The 20664-nt window shown below is 40.9% G+C and overlaps 1 protein-coding gene across 1 annotated transcript in view; it reads right to left on the bottom strand.

The window, feature by feature from the left end:
* The window catches only part of ALK (ALK receptor tyrosine kinase), a 1019362-nt gene that overhangs the window by 298739 nt on the left and 699959 nt on the right, over window positions 1–20664 (bottom strand). The window contains 1 exon segment of the mRNA XM_020983767.2: window positions 3898–4025. Coding sequence (XP_020839426.1) covers window positions 3898–4025 — 128 coding nt within the window.

The raw sequence follows: 20664 nt of genomic DNA, 5'->3' as shown, positions 1-20664 counted from the left end.
GTGGTTGCCTTCTCCAGCTCATTTTACAATGAGGAGTTGGAAACTGAGGCAAACAGGATTAATTGACCTAGCCAGGGTCACACAGCTAGTAACTGTTTGAATCCAGTTTTGAACTCAGGAAGATGACTCTTCCTGACTTCAGGCCTGGCGCTCTTTCCACTGTGCCACCTACTTGTTTTGTGTTTGGATTAGTGGTCCCCATTCCTATTTGAGTTGAAGACCACTGATCTAGTCCACCCCCCTCATTTTGTAAATGAGGAAACTGAGGCCAAGATGTATAAAGTGACCTGCCCAAGGTTATTCAGGCAGTAACCAGCAGAACTGGAATTTGAACCCAAATCCTCTTTCTAAATCCAGAACTTTTTCTCCTGGACTATGCAACTTCTCATAGAGAGAAGTTTTTATCCCCATTTATAGATAAGGAAGCAGAAGCTCAAAGAACATGAAAGACTCCTAGAATCACACAACTAGTAAATGTTTGAGGTGAGATTTGTTCCTAGGTTTTCCTGACTCCCAGTCCAGGGCTCTATCTGCTTTACCACCCTCTTTCTAGCCTATTGCATCTCTCAAATCCCAACTTCAAAAAAAGCAAAATTCTATCTCCCAGAAACAAAAGCAAAAACAAAGTGCATTAGGGACAACCCAAAAGTAATTCCCCTATTTGTAAACATAATCAATTTTAGGACTGAAATTGGATCTTCTTGCTTGTTAAATGCTATGTGACTTGATTCTCTCTGCTATAGTACCAGAGATTTAAAGCTGAAAGGTATTTCCAGATCCCTTAAACCAACCCTCTCCTCCTTTTATCAAAGAGGAAACTCAAAGCTACTGAGATTTAATGACTTGTTCAAAGTCACAAAAGGAGGATTTGAATCAGAGGGAGGATTTGAATACATGTTTTCTGACTCTAGACCCAGTGCCTAGTATATAACATTAAAAAAAAGCCACTGAGGTCCTTTGCTCTCATCCTTCAAACATTTACCCTTGCTTTTCCATGGTTAAAGGTAGGTTGGGGGAGGAAACAGGAAAGAAGGTAAGGAGACAGTGTTTCCTGTGCAGGAACTTTGACCTTGGTCTGGGTGGGATCACCCCAAAAGAGAGCCAGGAATTGATTGAGTATTGTCTGGGCTACGTGGGCTAACCTGTCCAAAAATCAGAGAAGTGGAGAAGACAGAGAGAAGATATTTTTCCTTTTTTTCTCAGGAGGATATATTATTTATGCATTTTTGAAGGGCCTTCTGAATCAGCAAAGGAATGAAATAGTCAAGTTACAGACTCGGAAGGTTTAGAACTAGAAGGGATCAATCCAATATATGTTTTACAGACAGGAAAATTAGTCTCAGAGAGAATAAATGACTTGTATGTGGTCACCCAGGTAAATGTCAGAGGGAGGATTCAAATGATCATAGCTTTAGAGCTGGAAGGAACTTAGAAGTCATCTGCTCCAGTCCATCATTTGATAGATGAAGAAACCAAAGGCCTGAGTTCAAAGTGACTCACCCAGGTTCACACAGGTAGAAAGGGGCAGAGACAGGATTTGAGTCCAGGACCTTTGGCTCCCAATCTAACTCTATCTATGGCACCAAAATGCCATCCGCTAAACCCAGGTCTCACCAACAAGTTCGAGATACTCTCCCCAAAATCTTGCTGCCCCACTTGAAGTTAAGTCCTTTCATTCAAAAGGGTGAAAAGGCAGAATGTAACTGGGGCTCTAGGACTCAGTCATATGCTCATAGTACATCCTCAGGTAACCCACTCCACTAATATGAGGCACCATCTGCCAAGAAATAGGGTGGGTGTGATGGAAACAACTTTCTGGGAGAAAGCTGTTGAAAAGAAATATTGGCCAGGTAGTCTGACATCTTTCTTTCCATGGGACAAAGAATTATCACAGGATAGGCAAAGTCTTTTTACACAAGTTTCTATCAAGAGTCTTATGCAAAGAGAATCCGTCATCCACTTTACTTTCTGCCAATGATACTCAAAAGGACTTATACTAATACTGAGAATTCTGCCTGTTCCTTGACATATCCTTTATGACTGCTTCATTGCAATACCAGCCTCCCTCCAGCATCACTAGCTCATTTTTTTAGCCTCTCTTCCATTACGGGGTTCACTGGCAAAAGTGAGGGCCTCATGTGCCATTTGTGAGCAAAGAAATTGTAGGTAATTTATCCCAATTCTTCGTTGAAAGTGCCGCACGCACTGTCAGATGTGTTTTAATTAACTATTTTTATTTGTTACAAGGCAGAGTTATACATAGAGCACTTACAGACATATGGCAAAAACAAGATTAATTTTTTTAAACTTCAGGTAAGACAGAAGGGTAGCGATGGTTAATGGTACCAGTAGGACAAGTTGAGCCATCATCAGGTTAATGCACAGACCAACAAAACTCATCAACAATGACTAAAACAATATATTTTTGTTCATCCAGAATGCAAACATTCATAAAGCTCAAATTACTGGAATTTTCTGAGAACCTAGGCAACTAAGTGGCACAGTGGATAGAGTAGGACCTTGTATTAGGAAGATCTGAGTTCAAATCCCACCTTAGACACTTAACAGCTGTGTGACCCTGGGCAAGTCATTTAACTTCTATTTGCTTCCGTTTCCTCAACTGTAAAATGGGTGAATAATAGCAACTTCCTAGGGTGGTTGTGAGGATCAAATGAGATAATATTTGTACAGTACTTTGCAGTGTGTCTGGTGCATACTAGGTACCTACTAAATGCTTATTTCCTTCCTTGCTTCTTCCTTTCTCCTTTCCCTTCTCTTTCCTTCCTTCCTTCTTCCCTCCCTCTCTTCCTTCCCTCTCTTTCTTCCCTCCCTCCCTCCCTCCCCCCTCCCTTCCTTTCTTCCTTCCTTCCTCCCTTCTGTAGACCTGGTCAATGGCTTTCCTGTCCTGGCTCCCTGATGGCTGAGTGCTTAGAGGCCCCTGGCTGCCATGTGAAGGTGCTCCAAAATTTCTTGGTGAGCAGAACTGTGGGCATTTCCTATTCCGTGTTTATGAGAAAGAAACCCAAGATGGTGAACAAGCTAGGATTGACAGCTTGTTTATTCAAAAACTCTCCGATGATTTACTCAAAACAGTAACTCTTAGAGGCATGCCACAGGCTCTGTGTAATCCAAGCCAACATCCTAGATGTTCTACATCTGCATTTACAGTAATGGACGAGGATGGCTGATATTCATAATGATCCTGGAGCACCGCAAGATTCTGAGGGGCCTTCTGGATCCTCAAAAACAGATTAGATTATGTTTGGTGTGGTCTTAATAATAATAACAACTCACATTTACATAACACTCTAAGTGCTTTTTGTACCGTGATCTTATTCGATAATCCTGTGAAATGAGTCCTTTTTAAAAACTCCTGTTTTCTAGGTGACAAAATAAGGCTCAATGAGATAAAATTATGCAAGTTACCCAGTTAGGAAATGTCTGAGACAAAATTGGAATCCAGATCTTCTTGACTATAAGTCTAGCACGCTATCCACTATGCTCTGTAGCTTTTTTCAAGTCAAATAGATTTTCCTTTATTCCAAAGCACATGATCATAGTTTTAGAGCTAGAAGGGACCTCAGAGACCACCTAGTCCAACTGCCCTATTTTATAGATGAGGAAACTGAGGCCTAAAGCAGTTAAGTGACTTGTCCAAGGTCACACAGGTACTGAGCAATAGCCGTGATCTTGCCTCTATATTTATCACATTTTCCACTCTATCATCCTGCGTCTTTGAAAAATGGTCCTCTTTTCACAGGATATGTGGTAACTCTCTACAAAGGGTAACCCCCAATACTCAGTTTCTCAACCATTGTGGACAAGAGGATTTTACTCAGTAAGTACACTCATTTGATACATATTAGCATTCTTGTCCATCAGCAAGATAACACGTACCTTCACTGCAGTTCTTCAGAGACAAAGAATCTACCAGAGATAGGCTCCCATTGGCACTTGAGATGTATTCCAAGGAGACCCGGAAAGGACTCTGTAGGTATCCAATTCTCCCATGGAGCACTGTCCAGCTGATTGCATTGGAAAGCAGAAGGGGAAAAGAAAAAAAGAAAGAACCGGGGCAGTGAGAAGGAAACCTAATCCATAAGGAGCTTTCTTTCCCTAGCAATGACTCAAAAGCCAATGCTTTGGGGCCAGAGCCCTTTTAGAATCCAGGTAACCTTATTTTAAAGACACATGTAGCCTGAAAATTAGCACCTGGCCAGTGATTCTCTTTTCCCAGCCCTCTGTTCTCTGTTCCTACAGAGTGCCCTACCCCTCCCTTTATCCTGCCCTGGCCACTTAAAGGTGCTGGGAGATTTCTTGTATTTGTTTATTCCTTCCATAGACATTTAAAAGTATCTATTATAAGTCAGGCACCATGAAACAAAAATCCCTGCCCTCAAGGAGCTTATACTTTATTGAAGATAAGTAACCAAGACCCATAATAGATGTTGAACTGAACACATTTTTGTGATAATAGTAATAGTAATGAGAGACAGTGTGACAGTGAAAAGAGACTCAGCTCCAGGATCAGGAAACTGTGGGTTTAAGATCTGCTTCTGACACTTATTGTGGTAATTAGGTGATTCAGTGACTGAGTTCAAGTCTCACCTCAGATACTTACTAACTGTGTAACCCTAGGCGAATTTCTTAATCTTTCTCAGCCAAAGTTTCCTTATCTATCAAATGGGAACAATAATAGCACTTACCTCATGGGTTGTGAGGGTCAAATGAGTTAACAAGTCCAGAGCTTTGCAAACTTTAAAGCCCTATATAAATGCTAGCCATGGTTATTACCTATGTGATCCTGGGAAAGTCATTTAATCTCTGTGTCCCAGGCAATGCTCTAAAACTCAAGCTGGAAGGCAGGTGTCAATCCAAAGTGGTAGAGGGACTTTCCTCAATGGGATTTCCCTATCCCCATGAAACGATGGGCTGTTGTTGTTCAGTCATTTTAGTTGTGTTTAACTCTTCATGTACCCATCTGGGGTTTTCTAAGCAAATGTGTTAGAGTGGTTTTCCTATTTCCTTCTCCAGCTCATTTTACAGATGAGGAAACTGAAGCAAACAGGGTTAAATGACTTGCCACAGTAAGTATTGGAGGCCAGATTTGAACTTAGGAAGAGTTTTCCTGACTCTAGACCTGGCACTTGATTCACTGCACCACTTAAATATCTCTAAACCACAGGTATAAGCCCCCAAACCACAGCTACAGCCTCCCAAATAATAATAGCAATGTTATTGCTATTACTTATACATTACATAAAGAATTTATAGAGTATATCAAAGTTTGCATATCATGTTACAGACTTCTTACTGACAACAGCCCTGGGGGGTGCAGGGCTTTTTAGTCTCCCCATTTTGCTGATGAGACTTAGAGACCTTCAGTGATTTGTCCAGGTTCCCACAGCTAGTGAGTGTCTAAGATGAAGCGTGAACTCAGGTTTTCCTGATTCCAGCCCCATTTTCCTATCCTTTATCCCATACTGCTTCAAGTGCTTTCTCAGAGCACCCGCTCTGCCTTACCATTCACTAATCTTAAATCCTAGTCTTGAGAGCTACTCCCAGTAGTCCTACTCTGACTCTTAGCAATAAGAAATAAATTCAGTCTGTGAGGTTTTCTGGGCATCCAGTACTTTACCTATATAGGATGAACTGGTTCCATTTTGGTGTGGAAACCCCACCCCCCATTACTAATACACGATCTTACAAGTACTCACTATGTATATTAGACTTTTTCCTAGTTCATTTGTTATTCAGCAAAGATGTCAAATTAATAATTGTTCCAAACAAAGCAGCAGCAGCTTGTTTGCATATCCTTTTACTTTTAACAAAGTTTCTTCATATCAATCATGCAAAATTATAGGATCACAGACTTACAATTAGAATGGACCTTACAGGCCATCTTGCTCAAGTCCTTTTTTACAGATGAAGAAACTGAGGCTGAGAGAGGTTAAGTTACCTGACCAGGGTTGCACAAGTAAAAAGTGTCTGAGACAGGATTTGAACTCAGGTCCTCCTGACTCAAGCATTTTGCTCTATCCGCTGTATCCTAGGAGTACCCCAGAGAATAGGTATCCAGCCCAGGGTCTGAGCTAGTTCCTAACTTACTGTTTCCATCCCTACTCCTTAGTTCCTCACATTGATCTAGGCTAGAGCATGGATTGAGGTCTTAATTTTTTTATGTCATGGAACTCTTTACAATCTGATGAAACCTATGAAGCCCTCCTTAGAATAATGTTTTTAAAGAATTCAATGGGCAGCTAGGTGGCACACTGGATGGAGCACTGGCCCTGGAGTCTGGAGGACCTGAGTTTAAATCTGGCCTCAGACACACAACACTCACTAGCTGTGTGACTCTGAGCAAGTCACTTAACCCCAATGGCCTCACCAAAAAAAAAGAAAAAAAAAGAAAAAAAAAGAATTCAAGGAAATGCTAAATTTCAGTTAAGGCTTAGTGAAGATAAAGTTGTATTTTCTTCTGACCCAAGTCCTCAGGCCCCTTGGGATCCAATTATGGATACTTTAGGGGTCTGTGGGCATCAGGTTTATAATCATTCATCAAGATGCGCCATATTTAAAAATCAAGTTCTAACATTCTTCAGAGGCCTCTCCTGGTGGCTAGGGTAACTAGCCTCCAACACACTGAAGGAGGTATGTCTAGGGAAGGTCCAGGCAAGCTGTAGCCCATTCTCAGAGAAAGAGAGAGAGGGAGAGGAAAGGAAGAGGAAGAGAGGGATAGAGGGGACAGAAGCGGGGAGAGAGAGAGAGAGAGAGAGATGGAGAGGGCAGTTCCTTCCTCCCAGGTAGTTGATTTCGTGGCTCTTAATGTAACTTTTATTTTACACTTTCAATTAAGAAGAATTTCTCAGGTTCTTTATTAGTGGATGAAAATACAAAAAAAAAATACTCCAGTGAGTATCTTATATGTTTTCATTCAGATTCATCAGAAACTCCATTCTCATACCAACTCTTGAGGATAGTATTTATCTTGCTATTTAAAAAAATCAAGGGTATTCTACTGTGTTTTCTCTATAGAAAGAAAGGTTAGATAGAGCAGTGAATAGAATGCTGGTCTTGGAATTAGAACAACTTCAAATCCCATCTTTAACTTTTTTTTTTTTTAATGAGGCAATGGGGTTAAGTGACTTGCCCAGGATCACACAGCCACCCCCCATCTTTAACTATTATAATCTCTATGACTGTGGGCACGTCTGTTAACCACTCTTACCATTAGTTTTCTTAGTCAAACAACAAATGTTGTGTAAACATCCATTATGAGCTATTTTTCAGAGAGAGAAATAATATATGCACATAGGTTCGTAGGGTGAATTAATTTAAAAAAAATGTACTACTTTTCAGTTTAAAATTCATTCTTAACATTTTCTCCATTACTTTCCTAAGTCTAGACAATCAACAGAACAATAAATCAACTTGTAATCTGTAGCATTTGCCAGTTTCCAAGGTCAAAATTCTCACCTTGAAAAACTAACCTTCAGCCCTGGATCTAACACATCACTGCATATAGGTATCTATAAAAGGTGAGTGGTAGAGTACTTACCTAACAGTGACACTTAACAGCTGTGTGACCATGAGGAAGCTGATCTAAGCCTCAGTTTCCATAATCACACAATGGAGATAACCATTTCTGTGCTTAGATACTAGCTGTGTGACCCTGGGCAAGTCACTTAAACTCTATTTGCCTTAATCCACCGGAGAAGAAAACGGCAAACAGCTCTAGTATCTTTGCCAAGAAAATCCTATTGACAGTATGGTCCACGGGGTCATGAAGAGTTGGATATGACTGAAGAACAACAGAGACAAAAGAATCACATAACTGAACTTTCTTGTCATGCTCACACTCTTCATCTCTTGGAATAATCTAATTACAACTAATTTGAACATTTAATTTACTTTCCAGCACAGATCCTGGAATTTCTGCTTCCTTTATCATCTTTGAGAGGAGAAGAATTCCTGACCTGGCTATTTTACAGTCTCTTAATGGTCCTTTGGCCTTGGGGGGTGATAGTACTAGTGAGGAGCTGTAGGGGGCGCTGCTCCCATTCAGTGTCCCAGTTCAGAGCCCCACAGATGTAGCTGAATGAAGTTGCTCAGACCTCTGTACCCACACATTACTCATTTAATGAAGCTGTATTAACTTGCCCCTGCAGTTGATACCATTATAAAGTTCTTGCTTATTGTATCCAGCAGAATTGCAATCTGCAGGTTCCAATGAATAAAAGAAAAGCAGAGAGAAATGAAGTCTCTTTATAAATAAAACACTGTCATCAGAAAAAATATTTAAAAAGGAAATTTAGTTTAAGGGTTCTTAAGCAATAGCAAGAATAGAATTTTGCCCATTCCTCTAAATCAGAGGGCCCCGTTTAGGAGGAAATAGGTAGGGGAAGATAGATATGTTTATTTCTTCTCAGGCCTGAGGCTTACATATCCAAAGAGTGATGAAGTTTAATTTTAGGTACACGGTGGCCCCTGACAATGATTTCCACTTTTGTACTGGCACCAGCCCCCTGGATAAATTTGCCAAGACTTTTAGGAATTAGATTCTGAGTTACTGTCTCAATAACTTTTGTCCAAAATTCTCAGGTCTCCCATAGTTTTATTTAAGAACTTTAAGAACTTTCAAAGCAGGTGCCAAACTTGTATTTTATTTCTAGAGAGTCTGGGATTGGGGAAGGGCAAAGCTGTACCTAGGGTCAGATTTGTTTGCAGCAAAAAAATAAAGCCCGGTCCTTTCTCTCCTCTCAAACTTGCCCCCAGTGTCAAAATAGACTCTGATCATTTTCTTTAGAGACATCCTGGCTGCCTTGATTCTGTTCTAGCTAAGGGCTATCCTACTTATACAGGTGGGAGAGGGAGGCAGTGGGCAGTCCTTTGGCAGAAAGAATGTGTCCCATGGGCTGGTTGGGGACATTTGACCATCTTAGCAACTATGTCACTGCTGATCAGCTCAGCAGTGTTCAGATTCAACTGGGCACAAAGCAAGTTGAAGATAACAGTGAGGCAGTCTATGCCATTATTTACCAGGCTCCTACACATTCTACTACTTCTACTAACTGGCATTTCCATAGAACTTGAAAGTTTGCAAAGTGATTTGCACATATTATCTCATTTGAGCCTCACAACAATCTTGAGAAGCAAATGCTACTGGCATTGTGATCCTCATGTTACAGATGAGAAAACAGGCTCATTTTACAGATAAGAAAACTGAGGCTCTGATGCCTTATCGGTGTCAGAGGCAGGATTTGCATCTAGGTCTCCTGACTCTAAGTTAAACACTCAACCTACTATTACTTTGCCTAATAACTTGCAAATTCTAATTAATAATAGCCAGGATTTATATAGCACATTAAAGTTTACAAATGTTACCTCATTTGATCCTCACAACAATTCTGGGAGGTAGGTGCTGTTATTGTCCCCATTTTACAGATGAGGAATAGGCAGAGGTTAAGTGACTTGTGATCACACAGCTAGTAAGTATCTGAGGTTGAATTTGAACTCAGGTCTTCCTGATTCCACATTCATCATTCTATCTACTGTGCTACCTAGCTGCCTAATTCTGACTGGGTGCTGATTCACAGGTCACATACTATGAAATTCTACATTCAGTAAGATGTATGATACTACATAATGGTCTGGATTTTCCTGTGAAAATGATTAGAGAACACTTTGTTGAACTGTTATAAATAATAAGTGACAGTCCAGCCTTGGAGAGTGTTCTTGCGAATATACGTGCATTGCTACATGCCAGCATATATAACACGATAACTATACAGACTACTTCCCAAGTCTGGAACACACTCTCTCCTCACCTTCATCTCCCAGACTTCCTCATCCTAAGTGTTACCTCCTACGTGAAACCTTTCCTAATTACCTCAGCTACTGCTAACTCCCCTAAAAAAAACGAAATTAAAAACCCCAAACCTCTTCCCATGTAGGTGTTCATTTTGCATAAATTTCACATACACATATGCAAGACTCAATGTATGTATTGTCTTCCCCTGCTATGCTATAATTGTAAGCTCTTTGAGGGTAGGGATTATTTTGTTTTATCTTTGTGTCTTGAGCACCTACCACAGTAAGGGGTCCAGTAAATGTTTGTTCATTGATTGATTAATTGCCTTAGCAGGTAGAAGGTAGAAGAGGAACCATTGAAATCCCATCATGCCAGTGCTTAGAGATGAGCTAGTTCAATCATCCCATCTTACAGATGAGAACATAGGTCTACAAGAGGAAACCGACTAGCCCAAAGTCACAGAGCTAATTAGTAGCCAAACCTAGAATTAAAATCAATAATTTGTATTGCCTCCAGGCGAAAGACTTTGAAGACCATTTTCCAAGTAAATGAGGTCAGTTGCTCAAATCCTTCGCTGATTTTCTGCCTTATCAGTACTTTGGGTCCTCACTCTGTTACTAACACAGGTCATAACTCCATCCCTGCCTCTTTATCCTTTATAATTCTCATCCAGATGCTTCACAGAGAGGATCTGCCCAATACATGGAGACTTTACTCTGGTTCTTTTACTGTCTTAGAGGTATCTGTGTGTAACTCAGTGAATCAACTAGAGTCTTTGTTAAGAGCCTACTGTGTGTCAGGTGAGCAGCCAAGGGATAATGGATGGAAAGCTGATCTCAGAGCTAGGACAGGGAGAAGGGTATGTCCAGCATTGTGTTAAGAGCTTTATAAATATTATCTCATTTTATCCTCACAACAACCTTGTGATATGTTATTATTACTCCCATTTTATGTATGAGGAAACTGAGGCAGACAGAGCTTAAGTGACCTACCCAGGATCATGCAACTTATGTCTGTGGTTGGTTTTGAACTCAGGTCTTCCTGACTTTAGGCCCAGTGCTCTATCCACTGCACTACTGAGTGGCACCTAGGAAGACCTGGGCTCCATCCGCCTCTGATCCGCAGAGGCTGTGTGACCCTAAGTACACTTGATCAGTCTGGGTTTCAGGTAACTCTCCATACACTGAAGAGAAGATGCTAACCTGTATTAGTAGAGGTAGCTTCCTCAATGAAATCATGGGTCCAAGTCCTTATTCCTTATGTGTCAAGAAACTATGCTAGGCACTGTGAGTAAAAAGACAAAAATGATTCAATTCCTGTCCTTAAGGTGTTTGACTTCTAATTCAGTTCTTGAACCGTCTATCTCTTTTATTTTATTTTCACTACCTTCAATTCAATAAACATTTAGTAAGCATCCACCGTGTGCCAGGCACTGTGAAAGTACTGGGAATACAAATAAGAAAAAGAAAGATAGTTCCTGACCTCAGGGAGCTTACAATCTAACGGGGAAAGACAATACACAAGAGGAAGATGGAAAGAGGGGGATTTTGGGAGCCATGTCTGTGTGGAACAGGGTGCAGTGGGAGCATCTTGTTCCCAACTCCTTTTCAAGCCTGTAGCCCATCTCTTTGATATCATCCTCTTAGTGATGCTTTATGGTCATAAGTTGGATGACAGAACACCACCATCTCAGTAGAATTAAAATTCCAAGTGACCTTGAAGGGCAATGATGACAGGTATATAGGATTTGTATAACACCAGTGATGACTTGGACACAAATGATGCATCATCACCAGACATCTGTGACATGCATATGCGAGGTTGTGAACTATACAGACTTATCAGTACCATCAAGGTCAGGTTCGTGTCCCTGAAACCAAGGGAACCTTTTTGGTCTGGTTGTCAGTACCACTGAATAGAAGTGCTGTAATGGAGGAAGGAAATGCTGGAGTCATAAAAGCTGACTTCAATTTTTGGCTCTGGAAAGACATGTCCCTTAACCTCTGAACTTCAGTCTCCTTCTTTGAAAAATGGGTAATAGGTTCAAAACCTCCTTTTTTTTTGTTTTTTGTTTTTTGCTGGGTAATCCTGAGCAAGTCACCTGGTTTCTATGTGCCTCAGGCAAACCTCTGGACTTATATATATATATAGTCATAGATGCAGTGTGATTGGTGGAGGGAATTCCTGCACCAGAAGTTCCTCTGGCTGATGAAATCACAGACCCTTCACATATTCAGCTTCTTTTTGTACTATCTATCTAGCCACCAGAGAGGCTGTGAGTACTACAGGGATGTGAGTGGTTCCTTACCATAAACCAGGCTTTGGAGAGGAAGGGAGGGGTAGACGTGACAGCCGAGCGCTAAATGATCAATCACAATATAGCTGCTTTGACTTGGTAGTTAAGGCAGCAAAACAAACTCTCAGAAATCCCACAGAGAACCCACAACGAGCTGAGGCAGAGAAACAAAGGCAGCCACCGGGGAGCCTCCCCGCACGAGGCCAGCCCAACGAGTCAAGATACAACTATCGTATGTGTCAGAAGCCAGGCTCGAAGTTTGATGAGGCGGAAGGGTTTGTTGTGATGATCTCTGATAGGGTGATTGTCATGGAGAGTTATTTTAAGTTTAGAATGAAGAAAGCCTTTCTGACAGGAGTAGCAGACAATGTGTGGCAGCTGACAAGACCATCAAACAAACCCTGCTGGAGCTGCTGTGAAATATATCAGCTGGCATAATAATGAGTGCCAGTCCTCAAACATGGGCTCTTTGATAGCTTATCCCATGGAGAAGCAGTACAGCAGAGCGGAGGAAGTGCTGTATTGGAAGTCAGGAAGAGCGAGGTTCAAATCCTGCCTCAAACCCTTACTCAGCTGTGTGACCCTGGATCAATCACCTAACCTCTCCATGCCTCAGTTTCTTCTTCTGGAAAATGGGGCTATCAATAGCACAGTTCATAAGATCCTAGATCTGGAGGTGGGGGTATCAGTTGCACAGGAGTGTTCATAGAATAGCATATCTAAAAGTGAAAACTCAGCTCAACTCATTCATTTTGCAGATGAGGAAAATGGGGCCCAGAGAAGAGGAGACTTACCCAGGATCACACAGGTAGTAGAGCTGTAATTAGTGAGTAGTACACACAGTAGTAAGTAGTAGAGCTGAAATTAGAATTCAGGTCCTATGACTCATCCCATTGTACCATACTTCCTGACATATGCAAATGCTCTATCAACCTTTATGTGCCATATACCTATGAACAATTGTTGTTGCAGTCATGTGCCCAGCTGGAAAACAACTGCTACAAGATATAATGGTATAATAAGAAATAATACATCATATATATATATATATATATATATATATAAAAAACACTTTTTGTTCAGTTGTTTTAGTAGTGTCTGACTCTTTGTGACCCCATTTAGGGTTTTCTTGGTAGAGATGTTGGAGTGGTTCGCTATTTCCTTCTCCAACTTGTTTTACAGATGAGGAAACTGAGGCAAACAGGGTTAAATGACTTACCCAGGGTCACACAACTGGTAAGCATCTGAGGCTGGATTTGAACTCAGGTCTTCATGACTCCAGGCCCAATGCCACCTTGCTGACCTACACAGTATCATCTCATGCAATTCTTAAACAACGCTGTGATGTAGATGCTATGACCAACACCATTTTACAGGTGAATAAATTAAGGCTAAGAGAATTTAAATGACTTGTTCAGAGACACACAGCCAAGTAAGTATTTGAGTCAGGTGTTCCTAACTCTGAGTCCACTATTCTACCCATGGCAGCAAAATGGGTATGGTCGTCTGTTGCTTGATTAACTTAATAAAACAGGGAAAAGAATTTTTTTAGAAGAGGCACCATTAACTTTGACTAACACAATGAAGTTCCTGTCCACTGACTGGATACCTTGTAAACCTATGTATACAAAAGAAAGACACGAGCCTATATTTCTAGTAGGTGAATTAAAACCAATGTAAGGATGGAGATGGGGGGAGGTGGTGGTAGGACCCTAAAGGAAAGATAGCAGTTTTTTTTTTTAACAGAAAGAATACAGATTCCTTAAGGGGCTGTTTCATTTTTGTCTTTGTATTCCCAGGACCTTGCATATTAGCTGTCCTACTGTGGATGCTTAATAAATGTTTGTTGATCCATTCTTTTTTTTTTTTTTTTGGCAGTTGGGGTTAAGTGACTTGCCCAGGGTCACACAGCTAGTATCAAGTGCTGTTGATCAATTCTTGTGGTATCAGTTTAACATCTCCCAAAATCATAGATTGGAAGGGATCTTTTGGGTCATCTCTTCCAATCCCTACTCAAAGCATGAATTTCATCTACAAGATCTCCAAACAGGTCATATAGTCTAAATTGACAACTTGAGTTCAGTTCAATTCAAAGGATTGTATATTTCAAGTTAGAAGGGACTTGTGAATCCCGATTGAATACAGTGTCCACATCCATGCCTGTCTTCATTAGATTAGAAAATATGTTCTTTGGCCTCATTGGAATGATTTTACATTGCCCAAGAAATGGTTATAATGAAATGGGATGGAAAAGCATTTATCAGGTGCTTACTATCTTTCAAGCACCATATTTACATACTAGAAATACGATTATAGTCAAGACAGTCTTTGCCTTCAAGGACTAAGTGATACATTGGATACAGTGCAGATTGAAATCAGTAAAATCTGAGTTCAAAGATGTCCTCAGATACTTGCTAGCTATGTAACCCTGGGCATGTAGCCTCTGTCTGCCTCAGTTTCCTCATCTGTAAAACTAAGATAATAATAGCACCTATGTCCCAGGGTTGTTATGAGGGAAAAAATGAGATTATAACTGTGAAGAGATTTGCAAACCTAAAGCTTTATGTAAATGCTAGGTATTATTACTAGAGAAAGACAATACATATAGGAGAGTCACTAGGCGGCCAGGGAGAAGTATTTGGTAGGCAAATCTCTAAGACAATAAATTGCAGAGAAGGTACCCTCATGCATTGGTTGAGGGAGTTACTTCATCCAGGAATTCTCCAGATCAATGAAATTATAGGCCCAGTTCTGATGATCCTTTCCCCTTCGGGAAGGAAAGGAAGGGAGGCAGCTCAGAATCAATATTTTCACTTCTATCCATTTCCTATTTTTCAGGATCAGTACCTCGTGTTGGAACTGTTGTAATCACATGCATGATCTTCTTTTCTTGATTTTTTCTTCTGGTTTAATATGGGTTTTGACCTGAGCTCTAATCAGTCAATGAACTGGCTGCGTTCATTGTTGGTCAGTCATTTTCAGTCATGTCCAGCTCTTCATGACCCCATTTGGGGTTTTCTTGGCAAAGATACTGGAGCGGTTTGCCATTTCCTTCTCCACTCATTTGACAGATGAGGAAACTGAGGCAAACAGGATTAAATAACTTGCCCAAACTCACATAAAAAGATTTGAACCCAGGAAGATGAATCTTCTTGACTCCAGCCCCACCTAGCTACCCACACTGGCTGCATACCAGTCTGTAAAGATACGATCCATTTCATTTTGTTAGGTGATTTTCATGTTTAGCACCTGAACAGTTTTTAGATGAGAGGTATCTGAATGATTTTGAGGCCTCTTTAATGTCTTGATCGCTGGGCTTTATTTTTCCAACGTATATTCTTTTAATCTCTCTTGTGCTCACCTCTGCTTTGAAGTAACTGAATGTCAAGGTACGTTTTGACATGGTTGGCAGAATCTTCTCTAGTTCATCACAGAATGTCTCTACCTCATTCTTGGCCACAGGCATTTTCAAATAATCTCTAACTACCCTTTCCTCCATTTCTCATGAGCTCCTGAAGGCCTGATGACCAAATAGTATCTCATGAAAGTATGTTTCTTATTGCTCCAGGGATGTGATTTAAAAAAGAAATAAACTGTTCTGACAAATTCCTTTTTTTTTTTTTTTTTAGATCTGTCTCAGGAGAATCTGTGAGCTCTCCTCTCCTAGGCCCTAGCTGGGAAGGAATGTCAAAGTAGATGTGGTTTAGGTCCTCTATGGGAATGCCAATTCACTAGTCACTGGAAAAAACCCTCCTATTTAGATCTCCAAAGGTCATCACAACCAATGAATTCATTCCCTAATGGCCAACCTGCTGTGACGAGACTCTGTACTTGGCTGGGTTGGCTGCTGTACAATAGACACGGTTTGTCGTATTACTTGAGCCTTATCCAGCTTAATAGAAAAGCTGAAAGGGCTTGTTCTTCTTCTTATTATTATTATCATTTTTTAAAGTCAATTGGGGTTAAATGACTTACCCAGAGTTACACAGCTAGTAAGTGTTATGTGTCTGTGGCTGGATTTGAACACAGGTCCCCCTGAATCCAGGGTCAGTGCTCTATCCATTGCGCCACCTAGCTGCCCCTGAAACAGCTTGTTCTTGCTAGTACAGAATAATCTTCAAGAACTAGGGGTTACCTCTGTGCCATGATGAGGTATTGGAGGCAGGATTTCTGCATTAAGTAGGTATTCAGTCAATGTTTGTTGAGCTGAAATGAACTTTGCATATTGGCAAACTAAAGCTTAGAGTTGGTCAACAAACATTTATTTTATTAAGCATCTACTACATGTAGGGTACTGTGCTAAACACTGGGGATACAAAAAGAGGGAAAAGACAGTTCCTGCCACCAAGGAACTTACTTGAAGACCCATGAAGTCCAACATCAACTTCCTTGTTCTAACCACCTTAATATTTTGTTTTCAGTTCAATTCAAGGCAAATAAAGTCAAGTCTAATTGACAAATAAATGATCTCTGTAAACTGACTTAAGCTACTAAGCCCCACCTCTAAGATGGTCCACAGACATCAGAAAGTCTGTGGCCAGGACCATATTTGAAACCTTTCCAGACTGGTAAAACTTGCCAGAGCTTTTGCTACACTGATCTAGCCATCAATAACTCTGCATCCTCTCCATCCCATGATGGACAATCAGAGTAGGACTTTTCTGGAGGAGAGCAAACACCATGAAATAGTTATAATAACCTAATTTTCATCCATTTTAAGAGACAGTGAAAGAAGACTAAAAATTGGGGGGAGGGGTTATAATATGGAGAAAAGAAACCACAGTACAACATAGAATAACCATTGCCTTCCCTTGGCTCCAAATTTACCCAAAGGTTCATTACCCACAGATATAGTGTAATCTGATGCAGCCTCATAAATATACCTTTCCCCATGTGCCCAGACCCTAAAAGAATGCAGGCCAGGGTTAGAGGAAATAATGAAGTGAGAAATGATCAGAAGCAGCACAATTTCTGCTCCCTATGTGTTTGTTTTGTTTTGCATTCTTGAAATGGAACTCTGCCACAAAGAGATATGTGTCCTCTCAGCCTGGGGCTTCTAGCAGAATACAGAGAAGGTGAAAGTGTGACAGGTGAGAAGGAAGACCAGAATAGGTTTTCAGAGTTGTAAGGGACCTTGGTAGTTATTTAGTACAGCCTCTTTATTTTACATGGGAGGAAACTGAGGCTTAGAGTCCAATTGGCTTATCCAATGACAATCAATCAATCAATCATCCAGCCAGTATTTATGAAATACTTACTATGAGACAGGCACAGGGAATTCAAAGACAAAAATGAAACAGTCCCTGTTCTCAAGGAACTTATATTCTATTGGGGAGACAACATACATACTCATAAATATGTTCAAAATAAATGCAAGGCAATTTTTGAAGGGGGGCACTAGTACTTAGAGGGATCAGGAAAGGCCTCATGTAAGATGTGGCATGGAAGATGAGCTTTAAGAGAAAATGGGGAATCTAAGAGGTAGAGGCAAGGAGGGAATTCATTCTAGCCACGGGAGACAGCCTGGGCAAATACATGGAATGGGAGATGGAATATATGTTCAGTAGAGTCCAGAGTAGAACCCAGATCTCCTGACGCAGTCTGTGGTTTGTTGACTGGCCCACTGTAATCATTTTTATAGATCCACACTTTACTTTGTTTTCTGTATAAGACTCATTTCATGATTATGAGTCGAAGGCCCAGAGACTCTGGGCACTTTTTGAGTCCTTGGAGGCCTCCCAGGACAAATGTGCGTAGAGAGTGGGTTAAAGGGGAGGGACTAAGGGTTGGGTCAAATAGATTTGGGGTATGTGAGGAAGTGTGGAGGATTTGGGAAGTCTGAACTTTCTGAGTGGCTCAGCACCAGGAAGTGAAAATGATGATGGCAGGGTGGGCATATGTTCTGTGATAATAGTGCCATAACAGTCTGTTTTGATGGATGGGGGGAGAATAAGTAGAGAATCACAGAATCAAAGGGTATCAGAACTAGATGGGACTCGTAGGCCAATCCATACCTTAATGAAAAATGTCCTGACAGCATTCTGAGCAAATGGCCTCTGATAGAAGAGTTCTAGGAAAGAAGAACCCATTACTTCATAAGGCAGCCCATCCCACTTTTGGACAGCTCTAATTGTTATAAAGTTTTTCATTACACCAGACCTAAATCTTCACCTCTGCCACCACTATCCATTATTCCTAGCTCTCTCTTCTAAGATCTGGAAGAAAATTTTAATTCCTCTTCTACATGAAAATCCTTTAGATGCTTGAAGGCTTCTATCATGTGTGGCCCTAAGTTTTCTCCCTAGGCTGAATGCTCCCACTTCCTTCAAATGAGACTCAAGGAATGTCAGGAACTGGAAGCGACCTCACAGGCCTTTTGGTCTAACCCATAAGAAAAAGGAATCCTGACTTCACCAAACCCAATGAGTGGTCACTCAGACTTCAGCTTGAAGATGTCTAACAACTCATCACCTCCTTTGGCAGGCCATTCCACTTCTGGAGATCTCTCTTATTTGGAGGCTTTTCTTGATATTGAGATAAAATTTGTTTCTTTACAACTTCTACTGATTGTTTCTAGGTTCTGTCTTCTGAGACTAACAGAGCAAATCCCTCTTTCACATGAAAGTCTTTCAAACATTTGAACACAGCTGTCATGTGCCCCTTAAGTCTTCTACAAGTGAAAAACCCCCAGGTTTTTTTTTTTTTGAGTCAATTGGGGTTAAGTGACTTGCCCAAGGGTCACACAGCTAGTGAATATTATGTGTCTGAGGCCTGACTTGAACTCAGGTCCTCCTGACTCCAGGGCCAGTGCTCTATCCACTGCATTACCTAGCTGCCCCAAGTTTTTTTAACCTATCTTCATATGACATGGACTGAAAGCCCTCTACCTCTCCACCTGATTGCCCTTCTCTAAACCTTCCATCTTGTTCAATCATTTCAATCATGTCTGACTCTTTGCGACCCCATTTGGAGTTTTCTTGGCAAAGATACTGGAGTAGTTTGCCATTTCCTTCTCCAGTTCATTTGACAGATGAGGAAACTGAGGCAGACAGGGTTAAGTGACTTGCCCAGGGTCACATAGCTAGAAAGTGTCTTGAGGCTGGATTTGAAATCAGGAAGGAGTCTTCTTGACTTCCAGCCCAGCACTCTGTGCACTGTACCACCTAGCTGTCCCAACTTACCAATGTCTTTTAAAAACTTTGCTCTGGCAGAATTAGATACCATACTCTAGTGTGATCACATCCTTAGTCCTAGAAGTGATTCCTCTGCTAACACAGCACAAAACTGCATTGCCTTTCTGGTTTTCACATCACTTTGCTGACATGTTTTGAGCTTGCAGTCCACTAAAACCCTTAAATCTTTTATCAAACTGTTACCTAATCCTGAGAATCTCAACTTGTCCTTCTACAATTCAATTTCTTTTGATTAGATTCAGACCAATAATCTAGCCTATCAAGATCTTTTTGGATCCTGACTCAGTCTATCAGCTAGTATTCTCAACTTGTATGTTAATTTGATGAATATGTTATCTATGCCTCTAGAAAATCATTGATTAGACAGTGTATAGCAAAGGACTGAGCATAGATCTCTAGGATACTCTACTGGAGACCTCATGCAATACTGACATTGAAGCTCTGACAACTATTCTTTGGGTTCAGTCATTCAAATAGCTCTTGATCCATCTAATTACTGTCTAGTCACATCTCTCCATTTTCTTTGGAACAAGGCAAGGTTAGTACGAGTTACTCTATGAAGAGCCTCTCTAAAATCCAGGCAGACTATACTTATAGCACTCCCCTTATTTTCCAGTTTAGTAATTCTGCCACAAAAGGAAATGTGTTTAGTTGGGTGTGACCTGTTCTTGATGAAGCCCTAGTGGCTCTTTGTAATAACTGTTTTTCCAGATTTTAGCCATCTTTCTAATGTTCTAGGCTAGATTTTCCCCATGAGCAGAAGTCAAACTCATTGGCCCACTGTTTGCAGATTCCATTCTCTTCCTTTCTCTTCCTCCCTCCTTCCCGTCTTTTCTTCCTTCCTTCCTGATAAGGACATTTTCCTTTCTCCAATCTTGCACTCTCTCTCCTGTTTTCCATGGTCTTTCATGGCTGATAGTGATTTAGCAATCACATTTACTTGAATAGCTTGCTCTGGAGGCCCCATACCAAACTGGTATCCCTCCTCTGGATAAAGGAGCCTGGGTTCTAGGGTGAAATATGCAACATATAGGGTACTACTATACCTCCCTCTCTTTAGGGCTATACCTAAGCTGACTGTACCCTTGCAAAAAAGCTAGGTTTCCTTTTAAAGCTTTGCCACTAACTTGTATGCCTTTGTTCTTCTGTGTGTAACCATAACTAGGATACGAAGAACGAAGCTTTTCCCCAAGAGGAGAATATGGGAGGGTGTGTTTCCTCCTTATAAGTGTTCCTCAAGCCTACTGTTCCCTTACTTTGTGACTTTCTGCCAGCCTCACACCAACATCTTTCTGCATCCACAGGATAACTGCCCTCAATCTCACCTTTCCTAAATCCACTCCTCCTGAGGGTCTTGAAACTGT

The sequence above is a fragment of the Phascolarctos cinereus genome, unplaced genomic scaffold (genome assembly GCF_003287225.1).
Source record: "Phascolarctos cinereus isolate Bilbo 61053 unplaced genomic scaffold, phaCin_HiC Scaffold_2;HRSCAF=192, whole genome shotgun sequence".
NCBI lineage: Eukaryota > Metazoa > Chordata > Mammalia > Diprotodontia > Phascolarctidae > Phascolarctos > Phascolarctos cinereus.
Note: the sequence above shows the minus strand (reverse complement) of the source record. Positions and strands in the feature narration are given on the sequence as shown.